Genomic DNA, 27,851 nt, shown 5'->3' with positions numbered 1-27,851 from the left:
CTCACCTGAGTGACCCTGAGCACCCCTGAGCCTGTTTTGGTGTTGCTGCATCAAGCCACGTGATGCTGCTGCTGCTGGAGTTTCAGCTCTAAGTCAATCTTTAAGCTTGTGTGTGTTCAGCTCCTATGGTCCTCATCAGACACCTTCAGGTGGCTTCTGTGCTGCACAGCATAATAGGCTACACAGAGCAGATGCACCTGCTGCAGCACAGAAGATCAGAGCTGGGTGGTCTCCTACCATGAGCTGGAGGCTTCTCCCTTGCTGATGAAACCACCTGTTGCTGCTGATGTTGGTGCAACTTTTAGACATTACTTAGGTGGGAAAACTGCTTGAGGCACCGCTGGCTGGAGAAAGCATAGGCTGCTTGTGAGCTGTAACCTGCAGAAAGCTGCCATAAGCTAGTGCCAACCGAGTGGTGCTGCTCTGTRACAAGCACCTTGAGCAGTTTCCCAGACTCAATCTCTTCCCATCCCCTGTGTCTTTTGTATTAATGCAATAAAGATTTCAACTTTGGGTTGTGTGTGGTCTTTGATAGTCACTGCCTAGCAGCCCTGACTCTCAGCACTTCCTCAGGCTGGAGTTGTGTAAATATGTTTAAAATTGCTGCCTCAGCAAGTTTTATTCTTTTGGGGGGGAAAGGGGAGGCAAAAAAGGGGCAAATTACTGCTGTCCTAGAAAGGACATGGGTTAGCAGGACTGCATGGGGACAGCAGGAGGGAGATGGAGCAGYAGCCCACCAACGAACACCCTCCTAGAGCTCTGGGTCCCCCTTTGAGCATGGGGGAAGAAAAACAGCATGGATGTAGGTCATGAATCAGTCCACCAGCCAAGATTTGGCAGCTGYAGCTCTACAGTCATTACTCTGTGGGCTCCCTAGTGAGCTATGTGTTAACAGGCACTGTCTTTATTAAACTGAGGCAAAAACTGTCACCCCTTTAACTCCTTTAATATTCTGTCACTCACACTAAACCTTACACGTACCACAATCCTGCAACCAGATGGGAACAGCCTTAAAGGAGAAAACTTTTGCTTCCATGTCAGTTTTATGTTAGAGGTTCTGGACAAAATAACATCTATTTCAGCTGTTAGACTGGTGCTATAGATGCCAAATACTAAACACAGAGCTGCTTGTGTTCTCAGGCTGCTCAGATGACTCTTCCTAAAACACATTACAACATCAGGAACAGGTGACAACTCACAAAAAATGGCCTAGGAAGAGAACTTATTTACAGTTTGAAGTATAAACAGCAGAGACCAGTACAAACCAGAGCTGTAAGGAGCAAGGGGATCACACAGATGTTTGGTTCGCTGCAGGCTGTGCCAGTTGACTGGTTGGTATTGATACTGCAGACGGAAGATTAAGCTTATTGTGTAAATCTCTGATCTACACAAGCTGGAACATACCATGCCCTGCTCTGTAAAAACATACAACTGGGTCATTAAAGTTAAGAGACATAAGTAAGAAACCTCAAAGATGCTGCTTTGATCAAGAATTAAGGTGCAGAGTTCCACTCTAGCCCGTGCAGTGAAAAGGGCAGGGAAATTGTTAATTCTTCACTGAAATGCCTGTATCTGTGTAAAATAAGCCATGTATCACAACCACCTACCTTAAAAAAGGTAAGAAAAGGGCTACAGAGGGAGCAGACACACAACCACTCCTGCTGACATACCAATGTGTGCAATTTCATCATGTTTATGTAAAAAGAATGTCCTTGCAACAGATACACTGCTAATACTATTGACAAATCGCTTCCTTTCATTGCTAATACTGTTGGCACCATTTTTGCTATTGCACTGAGCTTCAATTATTTCACAGCCAATGAATTCCACTTAAAGTTTCCTTCTTCACTTTCTTTCACTATGCATGGAGTGTTTTTTACTTACAGGTTATTTTAYTTATACATATTCTGTATCTGGGCTATTCCCAAAGTTGCTGCACAGAATCCTGTCTTCTTAAATAATAACTCATTGAATCCTACCTCTTTTTCGTTCACTTAGGTAATGTTTTCTTCCACAGTTCACACACCAAAATGCTCATCTTTCTCCCAGGGTCACTAAGGACTATGTGCACAGTGAAAGAATCCACTGCAAGCCTTACTACAAGAACATAAATGCTACAGTCATACAAAAGGATCCAAATCCTTATTTTATAAGACTTTGTTTTATACGTTAAAAAAAAAAAATCACAGTTACAATAAAAGAGTAGAAAAATAGGGAATTACTTGGAAAATGGTTGCAAAATACAAGGCACTTCTTTGAAATGCTTGGATTGTCTGTAGTACTRCACATAAACAATCCATACATTCAAAGAACTACTAGAATGATCCCAATTAATATAATGAAAAATAATATAAGGGAGATTAAAAAAATTACAMGTATTTTCTTACTAAAACACCTCTCAGACTGCAGAAAGGGAGGTCTCAGTTACCATTCTGGAATCCAGTTTCACTTGTGTCCGTATCATGTTCCTTAGTGAAGGGAATAAAAGGAGGAGGGGAAAAAAAAACATACAACAGAATATTAATGATACAGTAAAAATTTAAGATTTTCTCTTGAACTAGACTATCCAACCAATGTGGAACTGCTGAAAGCAACTGATTTTGGTGGGAGTTCTCCCAACCAGGCTTAAAATAATCAAATTTACAGTGAACAGGTACTTAAAACATAATCTTCCTTGTGCACAACACTGCTCATTTCTCATGTGGGACCATCAAGAAATGGGTACACACAYAAGGAATATTAGTTTTACAAAGTGTGTACAACCAATGAGCCATATTAAGCTTAAATTACCTGAACTACACTTGTATGCATTAATCCCCCAATTAAAATAAATGAAACACTTAAGAAAACAAACACTGTATATTCTATAAAGATTACCAGTTATAAATATTCTAGATCAGACTTCACTGGTCTATTTTACTGTACAGCAAGTGCCTTAATGTATCTCTGTACTCTTGCTCCTACTATCAGCATCCGTGCCGATAATACACATTACCATTTATAATACAGATTATTCACTTGCAATTAAAATACCTGATTCAGTTTCTTAAACTCAACCACTTGGAAAAAGATGTGCTCCAGGATATGCTTGGCATCTTGCTTGTCCTTGGGCAGTTTGCTTGTTACTCCTAGGATTTCGCCACACTTTCGGACATAAAACTCCAAGTCATCATCAGTACCTAAACAAGCATCCCAAGAAAGGAAAGAGATGGATATTATACATAGCTGCACTACCTGTGCAAAAAAATACTCCTTTTTGCTATCTGTCATTAGCATTTGGGCAAGTTAAGGTCCTATAATGACAGTGGGTAGACTAGCCATGGTGTCCTTGTACAGCTAGCACTTGTTTAAATTTGTTTTTAACAAACASTCATCTTGTTTAAATTCAAGTGCCTTCAGAATAAATCTCATCATTTTTACTTTAAAACAGAGGCAAACTTAATCAGCGACAGTGTAAAAAATGATTTATGAATGATATAGGCAATGGAAAGTAGAAACAAAGTGTCTGTCTGTATTAAACAAGCTGCAGTCTCATCAGTAAGGAGAGCAGCACACAGGCACTTCACCAMAATCAACATTAATTGTTGCAGTGGTAACTTCATGAATAATACTCAAAAAAAAGGAAGCCAAAACTCTCTGCCATAACAGGACACTTGAAGATCATACATATATTTGAAAGGAGAAAACAAAAGGCATGGGGAAAGGAAGAAGCAGCTACACTGATGTCGTCTGATATTTCAAGACATCACGTGCACTACCTTCTGAAGACTCTGAGCATTTTGAAAACACTGMATTTATCACCAATTTTCCTCCAAAAACTTGTATTTTATATATGAACAGGTAAACAACCAGTGTGCTCCGCTTACATTTGTTTGTAATCTCTGCTAGACGGGCTTTCTCAGAGGAAAAGATTTCATCCAAGTCAAACAGCTCCAGCGGCGGAGGAGGCAATTCTCTGAAAGCAGGTGGAAAAACCTTGAAGACAAGAATTACCATGGTTCATTACCAAGTAATTTCCTTACACTTTGTAGGTAATTAGMTAAACAGGTTTGGAGTTTCATCAGGCTTCAGAAACCTCTTATATTTTTAAAATACTATTTAAATTTCATAAAAATAACTAAATATTTCAAAAGAGTTTAATCTCGCATATGCCAGAATTTCTTCCCTTCCACTCTTATTCTAGATATTCCTAGAACGACACCAAACATTAAAATCCGATGCTTTTCTGATTCATGTGGAACAYAGCTTTGAATAATCTCATTTATTGCCACCTAGCATCACAACAAAAGACATAGTGCATTTGTGTAGTTTGGTTTTAGATTTGTTCCATGAGATTTAGCAATTCAATTTTGGATCCATTCCCCTGGGGAGGATTCAGATTAATTCAGGCAAAGGTTGCAGGGAAAATACGTATTTTTCTTTTTATGCAAACACCATTCTGAAATGACAGTAAACACACTGCATTGCTGAAGAGCTGGGCAGGAGACCCTACTTTCAGTGGCATCACTGCAGCCGTAAGGATCACACTAAGCTTTCCACAGGGACAAAACAAAAGGACAGAGCAGTGACAGCAAAACTTAAAAAGACACCTGCTCTTTGAAATAAATTTGCCACCACTGAAGGTCATGTTGCTGCTGCCCACTAAATTCAGCCAGCCCTTGCTATAGAAGAGCAGTGCTCCACTTCCTGGTTCCCAATGGATGAAAAAGAATAAAAAAAAAGATTGGGATAAACTGGTTCCTCCTCTAGCAACACCCAGTAAACAACTTGCAGCATCGCTGCTTCCCTGAACAGCATGTTCTGTTTTCACAGTGAAGGCTGAACTCAACGCCTTGCAAGACTGGGATCACACAGGCAGAATCTGAAGGGATTATATAGGTAAGTCATCCTGAGCTCTCTAGATTGTGATTGTGCTGTGCCACCAGATGCTTCATTTTCAAGCTCCGTTGATAAAAAATACAATTGTAAATAAACTTTCCTTTTTAAAAGACAGACTTTTTAAATGTATTCCAAGCTCAAATAATTAATATTAGCACAGCATCTCTTTTTTTTTTTTTCCCCTGCTCTCTCTCCTGAGAACTATGGAAATGAAACACAGAAATTTTACAGGTGAAAGGAGAACTCTCCATGTCCTGTCTCAGCGAGGAGGTTACTCACAGCTGGCTGAAGGGGAGGTAGAGGAGTCTCAAACTGAGGCTGGATAAGCCGGAGAGGTTCGTGCTTCACATTCAGCTGCTCATAAGCTCTGCAGCASGGAAAGAGTCAAAGTGTAAAGAGAAGGAATGATACAATATCAACTTTCAGCAATACAATATCCACTTCCAATCCCACTTACAGATATGAACATTTCAAAGACACCAGGATCAACATTCTTCACAGAGGAATAAAATAAAAAACATAAACAAGCCTCCAGTGACTGACCAACACAACACAGAAGCCCAGAAAGGTGAACTACAACTGGAAAAATCACAACAGATACTTATACCACTGTTACAAGCTACAATACAGCAGTAAATAGATCTCAAGATAAAGAATCACTGGGAAACACAAAGATGAATGAAATTCAGCATCAATAAATGCCCAATAGTACACTTAAGTGGAAAAATAAGCAGCTCTCAAGTATTTCAGAAGGAAATGTTATAAACTCAGTATCCCTGGGGAAAGTTCTGTAAGAAATCCCAGTTCGTTAAAGCAGCAGCATTCCAAAAAAAGCAAAGAAAATGTCAGAAATTACAAAATTACAGCTAAAAAAGGGGTAAGAGTAAACCAAAACATCACTGGGGCACTGTGCAACTCAAATCTCTAGTGTATCCATATTTGTAACACTGTTTTCAGCTCAAACTCTTCTGCTCATAAGCTCCCACACACCGAAACATGAACAGAAAATGACAAATACAGAAAGGAAAAAAAAAAAATCACAGCTGCTGACTTGATAACTGAAGGAAGGGCAGTTGTATCTAGTTGATAAAGAGATGTATCAAACAACTTTGTGAAGTCTCTTGGAATTTCCTCTCCCTCTTGCAGACAGACTCGYAATCGCTCAGACAACGCTGCTGTATCTGGGATCATTGTGTAGTCTGAAATCTGGACACAAAGACTGCCATGAGTGGAAAAAATATATAATTTGCACAGTCTCTATTTTTTACCTCATTTAAAATGTTATCTATAAATACCTTTATCAGTGATTATCATTTGCAATTTACTTTTTGCAAATGCCTGCTAGGTTTAGTAAAGYGTATAGTCCCTATTCTCTAAACTGTACAGCCAATTAGCTGTATTCTAACAAAAAGAAGTGGCGCTCCCTGTAATCAACCGTGAAAATGGAGCTCTTCTTATGCATAGGAATTATACAGTTTTGTCATGCATGCTATTTCTAAATAAAGAAACAGCATTTACATATATCAGCTAAAAGTCAGCTGAAAACAATACACAAACTGATTCCTACTCAAACACAGAAAATCTGCTTTTACTTGTGTTTTCTSCTCCTGCCTGAGGGCTCAGACCTGACGAACAAACCCACTAGGTAATCTGATAAACACAGGCAAATTTGGAACATACTTTTCTGACCAAAGTTTTATAATAAACATCAATCCAACTCGGACAGAGATTCTATGTCTTTATTTTTTTCTCTCTTTTTTTAATATCTAGGCCCTCTGTCTTGCCCAGGTCCTGCCATAAACTTTATAAAGGTCTTCAGCATTTACCTAGCTGCCAAATTTACTGCCAAATACATGATTTGGCAACACTGCTCCTGTTGGATCAAACTATTCTCTATTTCGCTGTCATTGATTGATTGATCTCTCTTACCCCGGGGTCCTCCATATCGACCTGGTTTAACTGGATGTCAGAAGTTGTGAGCCACTGGAAAATCATATCCTGGAGAAAGGCAAAACAAATCATTTCAGGAAAGTCCAAGTAATCTCTTACAGTGCTATAACTGCTTAAGCATTAATAATAAATCTAACTAAGAATATGCTGAAAAATTAAGGGAAAAAAGTGTAATGAACCATAGGATCTACAGGGAGAAAACATAACCCTATATTACTGTATACTGGGTYAATATATTAACCAAGGTAAGTAACCCACTACATATTGTATACTGGTAGCAATGACTCACAAAAAGGAGCAACGTTTAGTGTTAGAGGAATAATTTCAAGGAATACCTCTGCATAAAACACCTTCTCTTACATACACAATCACAACATTACATACTCCACTTCGAAAAATCCATTACACTCTCTAAATGCTCRGGGCTATACATGCAAAGGTTTACTATTAAACATAATCAAGCTCTAAAGAAAATCTAAGTAAGTAATAAACCAAAAAGTTACTGATGCTTAAAGAACAACAACAATGAAACAGGGGACAGCAGTAGTAAAAACTTTTCAGAGTCCCACAACATATATTTTTTTTAAGAACACCTTTCTGTTACTTGTGGTTTGTGAAATGTCCCCAATATGTTAGCATTGGGCTAAAATGTCCATATTGAATCTATTTCATAGATGTCTTGATCTAAGAGTAAGTTAAGAGGCTTGATCTACTGTATAAATGTTGTAAAGATCCACCAAGAAAACATTATTTTGAAACTCACCATGATTTTACTATTTTCTTCTTTATCTAAATACTGATCTGAAAACATGTGGCAAGATCCCAACACTGCCATCTTTCCACCTCGAGCCTATCAACGAAGAAAATAAAGCAATAAAACCTTTCAGGTCAAAGCTTTAGAGACAACGGTTAATGCAGTTTAATTACAATGTGATTTTAAAGAAAGAAATGGGAACTTTGGAAAAAGTAGTGCCAAAGGCAGTTTCAAAGACGGCAAGCTCACAAGAACACTGAATTCCTGTCAGAGTATGCATCTATGAGGCTTATAAATTTACTAAAACTAGTGATCTAAATCTCATACAATGGATTATAAATTTACTAAAGCTAGTGATCTACATCTCATACAATTAGAGAGAAAGTGATTGGCAATCCAAAAAAAAAAAAAAAAAAAGTCTTGATAATTCCTTCCTATACAGATTACCTCTTAACCCTTCCACAAGAAAATACGTAAGAAACAGGAAGAATGGTAAGTTTTCAACACAACAAAACCAGAGATATTTTCTGCATCAAGTATTAAATTCACAGCATAATATAATTAGGAATAAAAGTCACAAGATAGGCACAAGTCTTGTTATTCATCTTTCGTCTTTCTGTCTAAAACTTCCTCCTGCTAGTTTGGAAAAATCATGTCCAATTAAAGATCTCTAACTTTATGCCCCTGCATCGTATCAGTGGAAGGAATGCCAGTGTTGTTTCCACTATGAAACTGTTTCCACTACACAAAGCTATTACATTTTGGTAATCAACCCACGCAAATGACTCCACAAAGGTAGAGAAATATTTACTGGGTTTCCTCTAAAGTGTAATTTAGTTGCTGTAATTCTCAAGAGAAAACATCCTTTCCATAGGGGAAACATTGGAGACTCTTCTTAAAGGATACAGTAGTGAAACACAAGGTTAAATATCATGGCTATAGACCTAGTACAATTTGCCTTTTATGTAATTTGCATCATGATGATACCGAAAAGCATTCTCATCATTACTGCAAAAAACTTCAAGATAACCACAGGCATAAGATCACGCATGGATCCATACGTTTGGATCTACATGCAAACACATCAGTGAGGGGAGAGATGTAAATATCTCTCTCTCAGACTGCTACAGACTAGAACATGGGCAGTAAGTGTACTTAAAAGTTCACTTTATGTTGCTGTATTGTCTTTGTTTTTTTGAGGCTTATTTCAGACATAACACAGGTGAATTGTCAGACATCTTCAGAAAAAAAAAACCTAAGATACCAAAAAAATCACAGTTTACTGTTACAAATGCATCCACATAGTAAACATGCTAACATTTGACACTCATTAGCCATCTTATCTCTTTGTACCTATCGACTACTACTTGCTTTCCGATTTATTTTAAAAAATCAACTAAACGGGTACCAGCAGGCAATACATAAAAATCTACTGGTTTTAAGGATCTGGCCCTCTTTCCTAATACCATATGGCATTTTTATGAAGCTAAAAACAAAATCACTTACGTAACACTCACTAAAAAAGTGAAAAAAGGTTTGAAGAAGTGAAAATAACCATCYCTTCCCCAAAGAAATACATAATCTTTGCTGACCATCAAATTCATACTCCTTTGAACTCTGCACAACCAAGTTTTCTTCAAATGCAGACAAGAGTCACTGGGCTTGTATGGAGTTTGCAAACACATAAAAAATTCTAGTGGTTTATAAGCTCTGCCAGCTACTGTACTTATAATTCTTATGGAGGCAAGGGGGGAATACACGGTTTAGTTCATGCAGAATCGTACCTCATGCTGATAAAAGGCAAGAATGGGTCGGTTGAGTGGGAAGCAAACAGATCCTGTGGACAAAACAGCCACTGCCGGTTTCATTACATTCAGTGTGGCACCAAATGGATACACAAAAGTAAGAGTTCTGCAGGAAATACAGAAACTCTCTAAGTACCTGCCACAGCCAGGCAGCCAGTCATCAATACAAGACTCAGTCTATCTGCCTAACTGTAAATTTAGTTGTGCACTGGTGGTACAATGCTAATAGGAATACATTATAAAAGTCTGAAAACTAAAAAGATATTTTAGGCTCTCTCTAAAGATTTTTCAAGTTGAGAATTTGTCTTACTTAAGTAACAGAGAATATTATTCATTTCCTTTTGTGTACTTCTCAATTTCAGACAAGTAGAGGATTTGCCTGCAAATACATATTATAAAATTTATGACATACATCTTACTTCTGTGTCTTATTCTGCAGTTAAACTCTTTGAAAATAACTAGACTTCCTCATGCCTGCAGCCACACATACTACTAGGGGATATTCATATTTATTTAACCAAATTCACAGAAAATGCCTTTCAAAATCTACTATTTCTGCTCCTCAACTAACTGCCAAGAGTTACTGAATAGATTCTTCTTTCCAGCTAGACCCTTGAGAAGCAAGAATCTGAAAGGCATTAAAAATGTATCGAAGCACCTCAGCATAAGCACAATACACTCCTGCTAGGTTAAAAATTTGGCAATTCGTATTTCTAACATATCTTTCCAAATAGGAGACAGAGGAAAACACTTACTGTGCAGCATGTCCCCCTCCATCTTCATCTGTTATCTCAAACCCCGTTTTTCTTGTAGCTTCGCTGATCCCTCTACAAAAGATGGAAAAGCGAGTCCTACTGAAAACATGGGGGAGTAGAAGACGTCATTGTATACATTTATTTACCCCAAATACTTACCTATTCAAAACTCCATCAGAAATCAGTGCTTCTTTTGGGTGGAAGTATTTGTAATATACGTTTCTTACTACAGCATCTTGAAGAGAAAATGAGAAAACGTACACCATTAATATAATATGCTAAACATAAGAATGATAAATGAATTCAGCTCTCAGCTACTAGGGTGTCTGCTAACACAAAACTGGCATGTGGTTCCCACAAGAATTTCCTTCTGGACTTTCATATTCTAAATCTGTATGTTTTTGCAAGTTCGAATAAAAATATGCAGAATAAGAACATCCCACATYATCCGTAATTTTTAGAGATGGACAGTGAAATTAAAAGAGTAAATATTTACCATGGTTTACAAATTTAAATTCTTGTTTATACATCTTCCCAAACTGTTAGTGTTCTCATACAAAAAGCAGAGCCTAGAAGACCAGCTGTGCTTAAAAATATCTAGGCACTCAAACACACAGTTTAGCTGCTTTTGGGAAACATACACTTACATACATAGTATTTTAGCAAGGAAATRAAGAGAGCTGACGCTTTTTTTTTGTAAGCAAACATAAAGAGACTCAACCCATTAAAATACAAAAACTGGGGGAAAAAAAAGTCTGTAATAAAAGGCTATTTACCAAGGAACACCACTGGGGTTAGGGTTTTTTTTCCTTAAATATCTTCAACACTAACACATTAACATATTTAAACTAACTAGCAGAACAAAGTAGCAAAGAAATGAAAGATGGTTGTGTTATCAAACCAATGAGGACATAAAAAGCCCTTGATGAACCTCAGCATTACAATCACATACAAGAAGATTTTAAGGAAAACATTCAAAACATTCATTTTTAGAGATRTGCAAACAGCTTATACCTACAAAGACCTATCTTGTTTTCCAGATTTTGTTGGAAAGAGAGGTATAAAACATAATAGTGGTTCCATTACCATTATTGACAACTACCCCATAGTCTTCTAACAAGTAGTTAATATTTGTGCCGTATCTGGATTCTCCGCCTTCCGTCAGCATCACCAGCAGAGCTCCACCCTCCTCCAGGAACTTCTTCAGAGCAGAAAACTAAAAAGTAACAAAAATCCACCAAAACACATAAGAAGGGAGCAAAGAACAATATAGCGAGAATTTACACTGAGATCAGGGAATTGGCTTTTGGCTACTTGTATTGAATTTGATCCTACAAGAAAGGTATTCTAAAATCTTCATTTGTGTAAATGTATATAAAACAGCAATATTGCAAAGTCTACTGCACTGTTCTATTCTCTTCTGTATTCAACAAACCTAGAACCACAACTAAACTGCACAGAACTACTCACTTCTTACCTCAGCAGCCGTGAACTTCTCTCTCGGCCCTGCTGTAATCCACAATTTTACTCCAACCAGCTTCTCCGACGTGATCTCATCTTTTAAACTACAAATACATCAACAAGAGACACGTTATCCTTGAATACAGCCCCAAATCACAAATTATTGTAAAAAAAAAAAAAAAAAAAAAAAGAATAAACATAAAGCACTTCAGTCCCTTCACATCCCTTTCTTTAGATTGCAAGTTTACAACTAAGCCTTAAACAATCCTTACAGATTTCAATCCACTGAACAACACATACACTAAATTAGTACATCACAGTTGCTATGAAATTTTGCATGAGCTTCCTCTTACTTTTTTCCCCTATTTTCTCGATGTATCTTGCAGCAGACAATATAGCCATTTAATATAAAAGGGCCGTTTTTCTATTTTTAACAAACTTCATAGGGGCCGGCAGCGAAGGGCAAGGCCGGCTTCTGGCCTGCGCTCACCTCTGCACCTTCCATGCGCTGCGCAGCCGCTTGCGCAGGGCTTTGTAGCCGCTGGCGGGGGTGAAGGCCTCCCCCTTGGACGCGYTGAAGACGATGTCGTTCTGCGGGCCCTTCTCCATGGCGGCCGCTCCCCGCAGCGGAGCCGCCGGCCCCGCGTCACCGGCCGCGGGCTGCGCGGGGGGCAGCGCGCGCTGCCTAGCAACGCGCCCGCCGCGCATGCGCAGCCCGCGCGCGGCGCAGGCGCAAAAGCGGCCTCGGCCCGAGAACCTTCGCGAAGCGCGGGGGGCTGTTCCATTGCTGAGGGGAGGGGGGAGTTTGGGCTGTACCACCGCGGGAGGGGGGGGGGGGCGCCTGGGCGGGAGCCCGCCCCCCGCCGCCATTTCCTGCCAGCCCCTGAGGTAACTGCAGGCTGCTGTGTTGTGGTGCATGTGCTGCCTACAGCTCAGCAATAAAATCCGCCACCCCCTTTCCCCGCTCTCCTAAATTCCTTCCTTTATTTATTTTAAGAGAGTGGAATGTGTGGGTACATGGAAACAGCTGTGAGCTAGGCCGCTCAGGAGGCAGCTGCTCGCCCCTGTTACAGACAGGCACCAGAGGTGAAAGAGCATCTATGTGTTCACTTTTAATATAAACCATGTCTTAAATTTATGTACAAGAGAGGTTGGTAATTAAAAAAAGTCTTCCCCTCGAGGCTCGCCCACAGCAGGATGGTTGCACAGCTCTTCAAAATGCTCCTGATGAGGCCCTGTGTTGCACCTACAAATAAGAAGGTCCCCAGCTATTTCGCATCCCCCCAGAACCAGAATAACTCCTAAAAAAAGAAAGGGTGGAGTGGTGACATTCAGGTGATTATACCAGCATTCCAATTAAGGCAGAATAAGTAGCACTTCTGCATTGGTGACAGGCTTTGGGGAGCAGCACCAGAGCCCAGCTCATTATTTGTTGGCTGAAGTGCTGGTCACCGTGCGCAGGGGCTGGAGTTGCACTTAGGGCCTCCCTTGGCCACACTGGCCTCTGCTCCATGGTGCTCTGGCCCACGCTTGCATCCMTCAGAGGTGGACGAAGGTGCAGCCTGTGCTACAGAAAGAGCCCCTTTTCCTCCAGGCTAGGGTGGGCTATAAGGTGAGCTAGAGGTGACCAAGCTGCCTGGCACCTTGCTGTTCCTTTTACCCCGGATTTCTGCATACATTGCCCCTGCAGAGCAGCACCAGCCCCGTGCCGAGGGGAAGACCCCTTCATCTRGGGACACACAGACAGCTTGGACAACTGCAGCACAAGTCAGGAGCCACATACCATGGGCTGCCTTTGGAGCAATCCCTAGTCTCAGCCCAGCTCTGCCCCCTGTGAGCTCAGCCCAGGATGCAGAATTCACCCCTCACATATTAATGTTTCCAGCACCAACAGAAGAACCTCATGAACTGCCCCTTTTGCTGGCCTTACAGAGAGGACTTGCTAAAGTAACCTAGTTCAGTTTAACTATCCCTTTCCCAACCACTCTAAGTGGACTTGTGCTCATTTAAGGAAGGAAGCCACTGCTTTTGCCACTGCTGGAGGTAGTGTGATCAGTATCTCCGAGTGTGCCTGTGTGGGCAAGAAAAATAGGCAGAGCTGGGCTGAGTTAGCTCCACACACAAGTGGCCAGTTAAAGGGATGTGGTTGCCAATGCAATTAATGGTACATACCTCAACCATAAATACAAAGAGTAGATACAATTCTGCCCGAGTTGTACAAAAACACCCCGGGAGAAAAAAAAATAAAAATCAGTGCCCCACCTCCGCTACCAGAGAAATAGTCATTGCGAAGGAAACCCACCAAATTCAACTCTGTCCCAGCCAGTTAGTGTGTTAGTCCCAGTTTCCTTAAACCACAAGCAGAGGACAGTAGAATTCCTTTCAAAAAGGATAAAAGCCATTCAGTTAAAATCTGGCTTCTCAAAGCCTTTATAAAAACCTAGATGTCCTCCTCTGTGGGTGCATAAGAAAATCCTAAAAATGCATCGGAGGCACTGGAGCTGCTGGCTGCTAGGTCAGGGGTGTGCGTGATGGAGGTGGAGACGGCTTCCTGGGTGAACTCCGGATCAAAGTGCCGTAGATCAGCTGGGCCAGCCTAAACAAGGAGCAGAGAAGAGGATCATTTCATGAGTACACATCAACYACGAGGGTATATTTGGACAGTCTCACACAGCAACTCTCCCCAGTCATTACCTCCAYATTTGAGGTTCAGAGCTTGCGCTTCAGCACAGCTCGAGGTCAACATGAGGCATTTGGAAAGGAACTGTTGACCTTGAAGGCTCAATTCCATTTGTGCCACAATATAAACCACTATCAACAAARATATCCACTTACCACATTGGGGTTGAATGGAGGGGTAATCCTCTTGTGATACAGATCATCCCAGTTTATTGGGCTAAAGAATACATGGTTCTTGATCTCAAGCTGCAGAGAAGAAAAAGGAAGGGAAAAAGTCGGTGCTCTGCCAGCTTTCTTTTCCCCCCCGCCACAGTGGTTCATTGTTGAAGCCTAACTTGGAGCTACCACACATTTATGGAGAACACGCTTAGAAAATCCTCACYGCATGAGCACAGTGGTTTGGCAAATCCCCAGAGAGAGACCTTATCCTGTTGCATCCTAGCTTGCCCCCACAGCTTGATCAGTAGCATTTCCCTTTGCTTCTGAACCATGGCTTCTTAATAGATTCCTGGCATTGGCCACCATGGAGCCAAACAGAGACTTYAGAGAAGCTGTACAAGCTGGGTGTGCTAGATCAGATCATAACTCAAAAGGAGACCTGAAGGATTCCACAGAGTCACCATATCTAGAGGTGAGATGACCTTTAGCCAAGCCCTGTTTCCCTCTATTAGCTCCTTTTACGGCTGGAGAAAGAGAGCAACCTACTTGGAAAACTTTCTCCCATGGCAGTGCTGTTATCACAAAAGAAAGTTCAGAAGAAGGTTTCTATCTATCACTTCTCCCAACCATAAKGAAAGCCACCTACAAAGTCTGTCTTGGCACCCAGCCTCCTTTTCTGGTCCTTGTGGAGAAGTCCCTGGAGGATGTCACAAGCCGCTATGGTCTTGGTTCCTTGGACCTGGAGCGGCTTGTGCAGAATGTTGTCGTACATCTGAGACACATCCCGGCTGTAAAAAGGAGGCTAATTTGGAAGAGAGAAGCAGATTGTAATGAACTACTGAACAGAAYCACACGTCATAGGTGTAAATAGTTCAGCAGGGAGGGGATGAGGAAGACCTGCCAGATCTATCTGTTAGAAGGTCAATGATATGGCTGAACTAAGGCCTTAAATGAGATTCAATCATCTGTATCACATGCCGTATGAACACCAGGCCAACCTCCCAGCCTTTAAGAAAGGGTTATCCCTCAGAGTAAAACAGCTTCAAAACCCACCAGTCCAAAAAGCATCTCGTAGAGGACAGCTCCAAGGCACCACCAGTCTACTGTCCTGTCATATGGCTGCTTCTTTAGCACCTCAGGAGCCAAGTACTAGGAAGAGCCAGAAAGAAAAATATATATTTGAATCCAATTATATGGAAAGGACTCTGCTTCTAACTACAGAAACTTGATTATAGTTCAAGCAAAGCAAATGCACTAGGAAGGACACAGAACCMGTTCCCACAGGTTTTTAACTGGCCTTCCATTTGCTTCAGAGCAGTGGTTTTGAAAGGCACCTGCCAGCACAAAGAATTGCCACCACAACTCAACCAGCAARCCTGTCCTAGAGGGACATGCAGCACCTACATGGCTTCTATAGTTCCAAAAAAAGCACTAGCTTTTCAGGCCTAAATCTGCCCAGATAAGATGTTGTTCAGCACCTGGTCCTGTCCTCCAGAGCAAAGATTTTGCAGCCCCATGTATCCCATAGCCCTTCGTATCGCAGGGCCCTTCATGTGCTGAAACCAGAGGCCATCAGAACAGGTAAACAACCTGCTCACAGCTGCCTGTGCCTGGGCTTCTAGGGTCAAGGTTGTCTCCAGAGTCACTTGGAACGGCCCCTGTTTCACAAGAACAGCCGTTCCCATACTCCAGGACACCCAGTCCTTGACAGCACAGCTGATTTAAAGTCCTAGTCAGCTCTTAGGGGTAAACCCTTCTCCCTTAAACATAAGGCAGGAAASGCCTTATGTTAACTCCAGCTTCAGGCTGACAACCTCATAAAGAGCCCCAAGATGGTCCCTAGCTCCTACAGTCTGTGTTTCAGAGGTGCTGAGCCCACTCAGAGCTGAAACCCATGTAGGTGTCTTGGCTTGCAGGGAACAGCAAAACCCTCCAGCACACACTGTACCTCCGGGGTGCCACAGAACGTAGAYGTGGTCTCTTCTTGCTCCATTCCTTCCTTGCAGAGTCCAAAGTCCGTCAGAACTACATGTCCCTAAGCAAAAGGGAGGGATTTGGGGCTGGCACATTATGTTGCAGTGCCTGTTGCCCATCTCGCTCCCCTCCATTGCTTAACAGGCATCTTATAACATATAGGAGCCTATAGAAAGAGCTAGATTTTAAGTGTGCTTGCAGGTGTGTGGCTGTGAAGGCACCCAGAGCCCTTGTTTGTGCTCTGCAGCCACCCCTTTATCCCAGGGCCAGGTGACACAGCGTGACACCTCTAGAGCAGCCACAGAGACTTCCTTATAACAGTGTGGCTTCTTGTTCCCAGACCAAACCCCACTCAGGGCAGAAACACCAGCAGGAACCACACATGCAGCAGCGTGCACCAAATSCATGCAGCAAAGCAAGTCACATCTATTGGTGATCCCAATGCTTTCAAAGCCAAATGAACATGACAGGCRAGTATACCTGGCAATCCAAGAGGATATTCTCAGGCTTTAAGTCCCTGCAAGACAAAAATTCCTAATGRAGCAGGTTTGGCTAGGTGGTCAGGAGAGCCTGACCTGGAGCAGTGTCAGCTGAGAGCAGCAGGAGATGCCTGGACTTGACAATYGGAATCACTACAACCTTCCCAGAGAACAGCTGGATTTCACTGTTGGAAATCAACATTTGTMCATAAAATAGAAAGACTACTCTCACACAGGGTCAGATATTAGCCTGTATTCCCCTGCATTAGTTATCACCGAGACAAAATTTCTTGTTTCCCGAGCTAGATTTTAGATCTTTTCCTCACAGCTTTCACCAGCAATTGCCTCCCCTTCCAAAGGCTGCACATACTTATAGCCCATCAGTCCTGTCCAGACATCACCCTCCTGCAGGAGGCAGTGCCAGTGGAGCAGAGCTATGTGTGAAGCAGGCAGCTCTGCAGCTACTCCAACCCTGCGCTTTGCACAACAACCCCAGCACAACACACCCGAACACATCTTACCTGTAAATTATATTTAAGGAATGCAGGTACCCAATTGCACTAGCAACTTCTGCAGCATAAAAGCGGGCGCGGGGTTCACGGAAACAGCGCTCTCTTTGCAAGTGGAAGAAGAGCTGCAGGCAAAACCAGAGGATCGTGTCAGGTTTTCCTGAGGCTGAAGAATATCCACAGGAAGCCTGAAAGCAGCTACGCAGACAAGAACTGAGCTGAACCTGCTAGCATGTCTATTATAGCTGAGCCTGATGCTTTTAAACRCATATGTTTTGTCAAAGTGCAAATTGTATCTCCTGATGAGATTCAAGTAGGTCAGAAAAAGGGCAGTTGAAGCAAAAGGAGCTTTTAGAGAATAGAAGTTTAGCTTCCTGTGATGTTACTCAAACACTTAACTGAGACCCAGAGTTGGCCCACAAGCGAGTTGTGCCTCGAGCTCACCAGTGTCCTAGAGATGCAGCATTTCCCATGTTCTCTAACAGTTAGAAATCCATGCCTTGAACACATGRATTTTTCCCTCCTTCCCCTCCAGTGTTCTTACATGGAGAGTAGCTGGGAAAGGAGCTGGAGAGCCAGCATATCCCTACTAATATGTTTCCCCCAGGAAAACCTGCCCAYGAAGCTCAGGCTGAGGTGAGACACCTCATCAGGGCACTGTGCTGCACAGTAAGGACAGGGCCTGCTGAAGGGGTGCCCAAGCCAGGGACAGGCAGCATCACAGGGTCATTTCTGAAATGTTTCATGCTGTTCCAGTCTTTACTTTCACCCCAGCATATCCAGCAAGACSTCATTTAACTGAGGCACACCAGCCACTTCTAACTGGTTTCTTCTCAGATGTTAAAGCAACATTGTCTTTTGGTCAGTGATGACACTGAAATGTAATGTCTAAACATTTAGACAGCAGGTCTGGGAAATACTAAATAGACTCAAGACAACCGGTTTGCACTCACCTCACCCCCATTTACATAGTCCAGCACAAAATAAAGCTTTTCTGAGGTCTGGAAGGAGTAATGGAGCCCCACAAGAAAGGGATGCTTGACGTTTTTCAGCAGCACATTACGTTCTGCCATGATGTGGTTTTGCTATCAAAAAAAAATAAAGCCAAAGAATTAGTTTCAAGCCAGGGTCCAGCCAAAGGTGAGACAGGAGCTCACTGCTGCTGCAAGCAAAGAGATRCTGGGAATCCTTAGCAGTGATCTCCAGCCTCCAAATGGGAAGCTTTCTGCTCACTAACCTGGATCCACATTAGTTCTCTACATTCCCAAGGGACACACAAGGCCACGTTTAGCATGCCAACAGTCTACACAACTATTCACTCAGCCACAAGATACATGGGTTCTCCTGTAGACATACCTCCTTTTTCTTTAGGATGGTTTTCTTCTGCAGGACTTTCACAGCATAGAAAGTCCCATCACACTTGCGTTTGGCCAGAAGAACCTGCAAYAGAAAATTACAGGCACAAGTTTGAGTCTCTTGCCCTCTGCTTGGTTCGTGTTTCCTCACTAGTTCAACTTTCATGCTAATGATTATACTCAGAGCACCACATTTTAAAAACTTAAGTTTCAGTCTGCTGAGACCCCCTAATCCAGGTTTTCCTAATTCAGGGCTTACTTGTTGAGGGAAGGGTACAAGACTTCTCCAAATACACGTCACCCACACAACAAGTGGTTTTGGAGCACTGGGGGAGGATCCCTCTTGAAGCAGGTCTTTGTCTTCTCACCAGGCACAGATTTATCTAGACTTTTTGCTGGCTGAATGAGCCTGAAGCTTTTTTTTTTTAAGCCAATTTCTAGCTCCTCACCACAATAAGACACGAAASACTGCACAGAAAACACTTCCCACTTCTTTCTGGAGAGGGAGTGCAAGATATCTCAAAAAGAATAGAAAATGGAAAAGAAAAATCACAACCACACRCCTCTGCCTTGGGTTTCACTTGTTCTCAGCCCCACTCTCAACACATCTAAACTACAACCCAGCTGSACAAACTCACTTACTCTTCCAAAGCTTCCCTTGCCAATAACTTTCAGGAAGTCAAAGTCTGTTGGCTTGGCACTGTTGGACAAAAAACACAGCAAGTTAACGCCTCTAGGAGAGGAACAGCTAGCAGCAACACTACTATCAGAGCAACACTCCTTCAAGTAAATACAAGCACCTGTGAAAGGATTAAGGAATACTACACAGGGCACCCTCAACTGCTCAAGACACTGTCATCAGTTGGGCAATTTACCCTGTGYGTGTCAGGACACCAAGCAAAGAAGGAGAGCTCTCCACCTGCTGAACCCAAGAGCAGGCAAAAGCTCTTGCTGGTGGCACCTCCAAAAGGGGCAGAGCTTATTCCTGTTTCTAGGGAGAAGGCTGACCAGGGAGGCAACATTGATGAAAAATGTTAAATATCATGTCCTCTTCTCCCTCAAAAGGCAGGCAGAACAAGAGGGTGCAAAGAACATGGACAGCAGAAGATGGCTAAACTAACTGTAACCGAATGCCGTGAAGGAAGGTGCACTGCAGATACAGATGATGCTAAGAGACGGGCAACATAATTGAATGGATGACACCAAAAACTAACAAAAAAAAAAAAAAAAAAACAAACAAAAAACCCCACCACCCAGGGGCTACCTGGTTTTCCCTTCCAAATCCTTTCAGTGCAAGCTCCACACCCTACCTGGCTGTTGCAGGAAGCTTACTTGGGGTTAGCAGAAGGCCCGAGGTTGATGTTGTCACTTGGTGCCGGGGGCTAGAGAGGACAATAACAACAACGTGAGTTGGGAGGAGTTGTGTGAGATGCTGCAGGTTGTGTTCCCCCGCTCAGCACAGCCCCTCTGAGGAACACTGATCAYTGAGAAGCCCATGGGATGCTTTGTTAACCCAAGGCCCCCAGAAAAGGAGGAACAAGACCATATCCTAAAGCAACACTATGCCCAGTGTGAAGGCTTGACAAGCCAAAAATCTGTGCTGAAGGCCAGTGCCACAGAGGTAGCACCTCRCAGTTCCTAGAGAGGAATAACGTACATATGTGCACACATGGTCATCTTTCCTTTCCCCATTGCTGTTCCCCAGGAATCGTCCCCTCCTTGGACTCAGGGGGAAACGATCCTTGTCTAAAAGGCTGCTTGGGGCCTCTTCTCCCCCTAGCATCACCCATAGACTACAAGGACAGGTAAAACTTTCCCAGTCAGAGACACTAAACACCCAGGAAGGATTTGTTTGCTCTGCACCCTAAGCTAACAATTCCCCCCCACAATCCTCCTGTCCCCTCCTTGCTTCTCCTGCAGACACCAACCCCTGTCCTCAACTCATTCGTGGTTCCCAGGTCAGAGCCGTGGTCTCACCTGGGGACTGGTGTCTGGGCTTCTGGATCGGTCCATTAAAAAGGCAACTCGTTCAGCACTTGGGAAGAGAAGAGCAAGCGAGGATAAAAATACACACAAAACCACCACCCAAGCCAAGCTTCACAAAYACTCCGATTAGTCTTTCATTTGCCAGGGAGGCAGCTCAGCGACAGTCACAGCCCTGGCAGCAGCGTGGTCCCAAGGCCAGACAGGGCTGTCCTCTCCGGGCAGATGCAGCTCCCACCAGGAGCAGGACTGGGTCCCAGCAGGCACCTGCCACCAGGACGTCACGCAGCAGGTCCCAGCCTGGCCAGGTCCAGCTGGGCTGTTTCCCCAGGCCAGCGCAGACCGGGACACCCTGCACGGGGCAGCTTGGGTCATTGGTGTCCTCAGCGAAGGGCCTGCAGCAGCTGGGGCAGCCTCAGGAGACAGGCGCCATAAGCAGCCTCTCCTCCACTCACTGCCCCACTTAAATACCCAGTTTCTCTACCTGCTGCCCTAGGGAGCTCTCCCCATTCCCCCTCAGCCCCTCCAAGCTCCCAGAGGACAGCTCCAAGGAGCATTGCCCCTGTCCTGACTCCACACGAGGCTCTCACTCCACATGGTGCCTGCTCATCCCATGGACAGAGCCCTTTCCCTCTCACCGCCTCACATTTCTCGCTCATCCCGTGGGCACAGAGCCCTTCCCCTGTCACCTCCACACAGTTCCCGTTCATCCCACGGCCCATAGTCCTTTCCCTCTCACCTCCCCACGGTTCCCGCTCATCCCATGGGCTCCGAGCCCTTCCCCTCTCATCTCCACATGGTTCCTGCTCATCCCATGGGCTCAAACCCCATTCCCCTCTCACCTCCAGCCCATCCTGCAGCTCAGAGCCCTTCCCCTCTCACCTCCACACAATTCCCGCTCATCCCGCAGCTCGGAGCCCTTTCCGCGTCCCCCCGCGCCGTGGCCGCTCGCTGGGCCCTGCCCACAGCAGGCCGGTGCCAGCCCGCTCCATTCACCGCGCGGCGCCGCCACGGGGCTCCTCCGGCCGCGCCGTTAAAGGGCTCGGATCCCACCCAGAGCCTTTCGTACTCACTACGAGCAGAGCCTGGAGCCGGACGCCTTGATGGTTTGTCCTATCCTCTCGCGGCCGTGCTTTATAAGTTCTGCAGGAAAAGTTGGAAAATCCTCAGGCGATGCAGYGGCAGCACCATCACGGGTGCATGGAGGCTCAGTTCTTCCTCACTGACCTTGCTGTTCTCTACAGCCACTCTCCTCCCCGCTTCCACCCACGTACCAAAATAACCAGGAAATTATAGGAACCAGGACACCCTCCCAGCCCCACCGGGAACCCGCAGCAGCTCGTAGGGAAGGGATGAGCACCAGACAAACACTGTCTCCCATGGCAGAGAGGGGGACTTGGTCAAAATCCTCCCCCAAACCTCCCTGAGCTGCACCCCTGCATACTCAGGAGGGAGAAGGGCTCACAAGGAAGATGCTGTGCTGGGATACGTCAGGCTTGGCACAGCCACCACCCCTTTCATTCAGGGCTCCCTGAGCAATTAGGGACATGAATGAAACCTTTCAGGGCCCTCAGGAGGTAGGCAGCRCACACAGCAGCAAGCCACCAGCCCAGGGACACACAGCAGTGCCAGAGCTGGGATTCCCACCAAGAAGCATCCCATACCGGGCTGTGCGGGATGAAGAAAGCAAAGCCCCAAGTCTGCCTCCCTGYTGCGTAGGTGGAGCACAGGAGAAGCCTCAACTCCCATCACAGGCTTGAGGGGCACTTCATTTTGTTTGATGATAGGGAACAAAAGTARTCAAAGACTCATTTCTCACCTTCTAGTTCAGCCCTAACTCTGCTAGTGGAGGGAAAGAATCACAACGTTCCCAGAATCATGCACCTTTTTAATTATTATTAAAAGTGTGCTTTGGGGAACACAAGCAAGATGTCATAWTGGACAGAACTCAACAGCACCAGTTGCCAGAGCCCATTGCCCTGTTGGGGAACAAGGTTTGAGGTAAAAGCAAGTCCATGACCATTTGCAGAGCCCTTTCCCTCCTGGTGGGAAATGGGGCTGATGCGTGGCAGGTAGATGGACTAAGTCTGCTCCAGAGAGCTGCTAGCCTGGGAACAGGTGGCAGTTTTTTGAGACCYAGGTGCAGATCTCATGAGAAGCAGAGCCAGGCAGTGGCTTTGGAGTTTGGCCAGACTGGGAGGGGGAAAAAGCAGGAATCTAGAGGGAAGAAAACAAAGAAAAAGCAAAACAAAACCCCACCACCTACAAACCATTTAGCAAGCAGGTTTACAACATCAGAAGGTCACCAAGACACCAGTGGTGACTGCTGCCTTGCCCTGCAGGCACCTACCAGAAGCAACAGCACAAAGGCAGCTTCCAGTATCCAAATAAGTCTCCCTCCTCCCTCATTTCCTCAATAGTCTGTCTCACTGGATCACCAAGGTCTACAAAGGTCGTCCAGCACCTGCCCAGGAACTGGACTTGTCCCACAGGCTGCTGGACAGACTGTCCGAGGGATGTCAGCCCTGTCATCTCYGATGAGGCAATGCTAGCTTGAAAGATAGTGACAGGCAGGAGGGGAGGGCRGGAACTGCCAGGTGCACTTGCAGATTTACAGATGCACCTGGGGGACGAGCACCAAGCTGTGAACAGCAGCATTTGATAGAGGGCTGTGCAGGAAGGGGTCTTCCTCCTGCTCAAGAGCCCCTCACAGAGCAACCCAGCAGTTTGACAACAAGCCCAAGCAGTTTGGCCACTTCAACACTGCTCTGTGCACATTGCTGCATCAGCTGCTGGATTTGCCCTCTGGATTTGGTGCCCGACAAGCCTGCATCTGCAGGCTTGGCACGCAGGGAGAAAAATGACTCCCTTTGTGCATACGCAGAGATTTCAGGGCTGGGGTCTCTCAAAGAGCAAGCAGGCAAGTTATGGGAACCCATCCACCTGCCTTGGGGGTATCTGCTGGCAGTGCAGGACTCGGCACCAGCTCGGAGCTGGCTCTGCAGGACTGGGCACGCGCTGCAGTAACTGGTTGGTTCTGCAGCTGAATAAAGTCTGCACAGCTCTTACCGGGCCACAGCACCCGTGGCTCCCTCTGCTTCCCTCCGCCTGCCCATCCYGCTCTGCGGTCAGCACAGCTACTCAACAAGTCCCTGCTGACCAAGGGCAGCCTTTGCAACAGAGCTAATTCATTAAACAAACCTGCTCTGAGACAGGAGTCTCTCCTCCTGCACCAAAGTCCCACAGATATTTCTGTGATGTGCATATCCCCATCCTGCACCACATATGACAGTGGCCAAGAGCCACCTGGAGCACACCTGCAAAGCCAGGGTAGCTTCTGACAGCTGGAGAGCTTTAAAGCAAGCAGGCTTTTCTGCCTACTGCATGAAGATTTTCTGAGCGCACTCGCACAGAACAACAGAACCAGAAATAGGTCACGAAGATGCACTGGAATATGTGGTTATCCATGGCCGGCTGCATCCCTCATCACTGCTGCCGGGGCAGCAGGGATGCTCCAGGCACAGCCAGGACCACAGACGGCAACAGGAAACACATCCAAGTTCCGTGACAAGCTGTGACCATCGCACTCCACAAGCACAGGCTGCTGCATCCCCACCTCAAACACCCCCCCCACACACAGACACTTCTCAGAGACCCCTCCACCCCACGCACAAGCCAGAGGTGCCCCCAAGGCACAAGCACCATCTCCCACAACCCAAGGCTRCTACTTACAAGTTGGAGCATCTGCCGTAGCTAGATCCCCCCTGCCAAAAACATCCCTCGCTTTCCTCACAGCACAGCACCGGCAGCTCCCTCTTCCTTCAGCGGTTCTGCCAGCGGTGACCCACATTCCCATGCCAGCCCAGCGTTATTTGCTGCGAGCACATTACTAATGCAACGCGCACCTTGCGCGAGCGGCAGCCTCCCAGGCTCGTCACGCAGGGCTCCCGCCCGCCCTCCTCCCTGGTGTCGCTGCTCCTGGCATCGCTTCCCACCTAACCTAGATTGCAAACCCCTCCGAGCAAGAGCCGTGTCCGCTCCCTCTGCGGAAGACAACGGTTTTTGAAAGATGTTTTGGAAGAAGCACAAGGCTTGGAAAGGCACCTGGAGCGGTCCCAGGTTTTCATGCAACACACAGCTGCAAGAAACTTAAGAGGGGGTTGCTCCAGTTCCAGCTCAGAAGGAGCACAGAGGGAGGACGAGGGAAGGTAGATAACAAGCACAGCCTGTTACCAGCCAGGAAAGACTCAGGCTTCYCCCACCACAAATCAGGGAGACCACAACCTGCAGAAAACCCACACTAAGCTCCCCCTTCACCTCCTCAGGTGCCTCCTCAGCTACAAAGTCCATACTGAACCAGCCCAGAAAAGATAGGAAAGATTTCACAGATTTCTTCATTTTTGGGAGTGTGCTTAGCTACCCCCTGCAGAGTTTATGGCTTCAGGATCCTCTACCCAAGGGAGGCTGTGAACCAGAGAGGGACCCCAGCTAAGCTGTCCTATCTCCAAGCTAACTGKAGCTTAGAGACAGGCAAGCCCCTAGATTTTAGGGGAAAAAGCTCCATACAAATCTGAAAAACAGCCAGTGGCCAAAGCCTGCAGCATTTTGAAAATTTATATGCATATATAAATAAATCTCAAGAAAATAAAGAATAAAGCATCAAACACACCTGGGAGCACATCCACTAGCAAAGCCTGTGTCCGGAAGCACGGGAAGCACTCTGTAGCTGCTGGATGTGGAGGCACCCCATCCTCCACATTTCCCATCCTTGCTCTGGGCCACCCTGCAGCCAGCCACCCTTCCAGCCTAGAAACCCAAGGCTGCTTCCTAAAACCCAGCGAGAAGTAGCTTTGGTGCCCACAGCAGTTCATTGTGCCTACAAACACCAACACCTGCTTCAGGTGCTTGGGCTCCTGCTGCTCTGCAGCTCTTTAGAGGGAACCACAAAAGCTGAGCAGGTAGGAAAAGACACCAGCTAAATACACCCAAGGAGCCAAAGTTTAGGTGGTAGTTAATGGTTTTGAATGACAAGGAAGGGGTGTGGGTGGTGATAGGAGCCAATTAGATCCTGGCAGGACCACAGGTGGAATGGCTGAGGTTGGAAGGGACCTCTAGGGGTCTAGTCCAAGCCCTCTGCTCAAGCAGGCAGGATTAGAACAATTTCATGCACATTTTAGTGATCTGTAAAATTGTCAGGTGGTTTGGAGGAAGGTTAAACCTGTCATCCAGCTCAGGTTCAAACCTGCTCCTTCCAGTATCCGCCACTGACCTTCATGGCAAAGAGGAGGCTGCAGCCCAGGGTGGCCACACTGGCACTTTGTATGCGTATGAAATGCAAAATAAACACCTGGAGCTGGTGTCCTTTCTCCTTCTTAATATATGTAAATAAATAAATAAATCAGCCTCTTTTTGCTTGCACTGTCATTTCCTATAAAATCTCCTTCATGTGGCAATGCCAGCCTTCAATAGTGGAAGCAGGTTGCCTTGTTTGCAACACAAGACAATAAAGACTTTGCTACCTGGAGCTGTCATCAGATTGCAGAATCTTCTATTATGATTTCTGTGTTTTCTCCATTTTGTCTTTATTCGAATAGGAATGGTCAGATTTCAGAATTCTTTCCGGTTTCAGTAGCTAACTTCTATTTTCAAATCAGTATCTTCTCCTTTTGTTTCTTTCAGTGAAAACTAGTAATGTTGACAAAATCTGATTCCTGTGTTGATTTCTGTATTAAACTATCTTTAATTAAAAGCCCATTTTCTACCTAATGAAGATAAAGTAGAAGGACTCTGGAAGATATATATTTTTTTTTTGACTAGAATATATAAAATAAGTGAGCTAAAGCATGGTCAGTGATGATGATGTACAATGGTGGAAAAAGTGACGGTTAGGCTGTGTCTGGGCTCTTTATGTCTGCAAGAAAAATACCCTGTTCAATACCCTGTGGGGGCCAGGCATCAAGCCAAATAAGCCCATCTGGAAGCCACGCAGCAGGGGACACTTGGGACTTCCCATTGCCACCATAGGCTCCAACCTGGGCAGGCTGTTGAGCCTAACATGATGGCTCCTCCCTCCTCCTCCTCCCTGCCCTCACAGTCCTCCAGCAGCACCGTGTTGGCCGGGAACGTTACCCTTGGTCTTCCCCAGGGCGGTGGTTGAGGACTCCATGCATGTTCATCAAGGCCACGGAAGCTGGGACAGGAGCTCCGTGACTGTCCCCAGGTGGCCGTCCAGGAGGCAGGTCGTGCAGGGCAGGAATGYTGCAGCCCGGCCTTTCTCCTGCTGCAAAGAAAGGTTGTCTCTTAGGAAAGAGAGGGGGTCCTTGGGGTTCCTGCTGGAGGCAAGCCGATCCAATGTGCGGTTACGGACAGGTCTGCAGGAGATCAAGGTGCTCCGGGCTCTGCCCTGTTGGGGGCTGCTTGCCCATGCCTCAGTTTCCCTCCCTTTAGACTCCTTTATGAAGTGCTTTTGAGGAGTTGTGGTCAAATCCATCCTCCCCACACATGCACTGACTGCCTGGGGACAGATGACCTTGCAGAGCAGCRCGCTCTAGGACCACAGGTGAGGGGCTCTCCAGCCCCGCCACCGGACAGGTTCCCACCTRGGGTACCACTATCAGGGACCAGATGCCCCCGACTGCTGGTGCAGCAGCTTGGCCTGGAGAACCCCACAACAAGGACAGCTGTCCAGGGCAAGCAGCTGTCCCCTTGGTAGGAGACATAAGCGGGACAGAGAACAGGTGATTCCCACCTCAGCCTGGGCCCCAGAGGCAGAGACGACCACCCATCATGGGTGCACTAGCACCTCTGTTCCTGTGGACACCCCATGGAGCTGAGTTTCACCCATTTCCAGACCCTCACCTTCCTGCTGCCTCCACACATATCATCCATCCTGATGAAAAATAGTGTGGCTCAATGGCAACCCAGCATGGGAGCCACCAAGGCTGGATCTTCTCCCCCTTTGACGCTGGGTAGGAAACAGAGGAGGAACCAGGCTCTTTAATGATTAAACGGGGCCTGCAACTCAATATTTGCACCCAGGTCTTGCCTAAAACGGCAGCAGGGCCGATGCCCTCCAGCCTGCCCAGGCTGCGAGAAGGAACATCAGGATAG

The 27,851-nt window shown here is 45.4% G+C and overlaps 2 protein-coding genes across 4 annotated transcripts; both read right to left on the bottom strand.

Annotated features, from left to right (window-relative positions):
• Window positions 1-1,015: 1,015 nt before the first annotated feature.
• IFT52 (intraflagellar transport 52) lies at window positions 1,016-12,212 on the bottom strand. Of its 2 annotated transcripts, XM_026041952.1 has the most exons (13): window positions 12,094-12,212; window positions 11,620-11,707; window positions 11,229-11,358; window positions 10,302-10,377; window positions 10,143-10,214; window positions 9,367-9,493; window positions 7,592-7,678; window positions 6,808-6,876; window positions 5,930-6,084; window positions 5,158-5,245; window positions 3,867-3,975; window positions 3,034-3,179; window positions 1,016-2,468 (listed from the first exon to the last, which is right to left on the bottom strand). In XM_026041952.1, the coding sequence occupies exons 1-13, from the start codon at window positions 12,210-12,212 to the stop codon at window positions 2,421-2,423; spliced, it is 1,314 nt and encodes a 437-aa protein (XP_025897737.1). In that variant the 3' UTR covers window positions 1,016-2,420. The 2 variants fall into 2 exon arrangements, with proteins under 2 accessions (XP_025897737.1, XP_025897738.1); XM_026041953.1 differs by lacking the exons at window positions 9,367-9,493; window positions 10,302-10,377; window positions 11,229-11,358; window positions 11,620-11,707; window positions 12,094-12,212 and having other exon boundaries at window positions 10,143-10,199.
• A 706-nt stretch (window positions 12,213-12,918) lies between these two features.
• Window positions 12,919-27,021, bottom strand: SGK2 (SGK2, serine/threonine kinase 2). Of its 2 annotated transcripts, none has more exons than XM_026042092.1 (14): window positions 26,871-27,021; window positions 21,815-21,884; window positions 20,736-20,793; window positions 20,091-20,140; window positions 19,401-19,458; window positions 18,760-18,843; window positions 18,357-18,488; window positions 17,416-17,528; window positions 16,896-16,932; window positions 16,390-16,476; window positions 15,495-15,590; window positions 15,088-15,243; window positions 14,439-14,528; window positions 12,919-14,199 (listed from the first exon to the last, which is right to left on the bottom strand). In XM_026042092.1, the coding sequence occupies exons 1-14, from the start codon at window positions 26,905-26,907 to the stop codon at window positions 14,044-14,046; spliced, it is 1,224 nt and encodes a 407-aa protein (XP_025897877.1). In that variant the 5' UTR covers window positions 26,908-27,021; the 3' UTR covers window positions 12,919-14,043. The 2 variants fall into 2 exon arrangements, with proteins under 2 accessions (XP_025897877.1, XP_025897876.1); XM_026042091.1 differs by lacking the exon at window positions 26,871-27,021 and adding an exon at window positions 25,411-25,706.
• Between the last annotated feature and the right edge of the window lie 830 nt (window positions 27,022-27,851).

Source organism: Nothoprocta perdicaria, unplaced genomic scaffold, assembly GCF_003342845.1.
Source record: "Nothoprocta perdicaria isolate Ctin4 unplaced genomic scaffold, notPer1 scaffold_3, whole genome shotgun sequence".
Classification (NCBI taxonomy): domain Eukaryota; kingdom Metazoa; phylum Chordata; class Aves; order Tinamiformes; family Tinamidae; genus Nothoprocta; species Nothoprocta perdicaria.
This window is presented reverse-complemented; position numbering and strand designations above follow the sequence as displayed.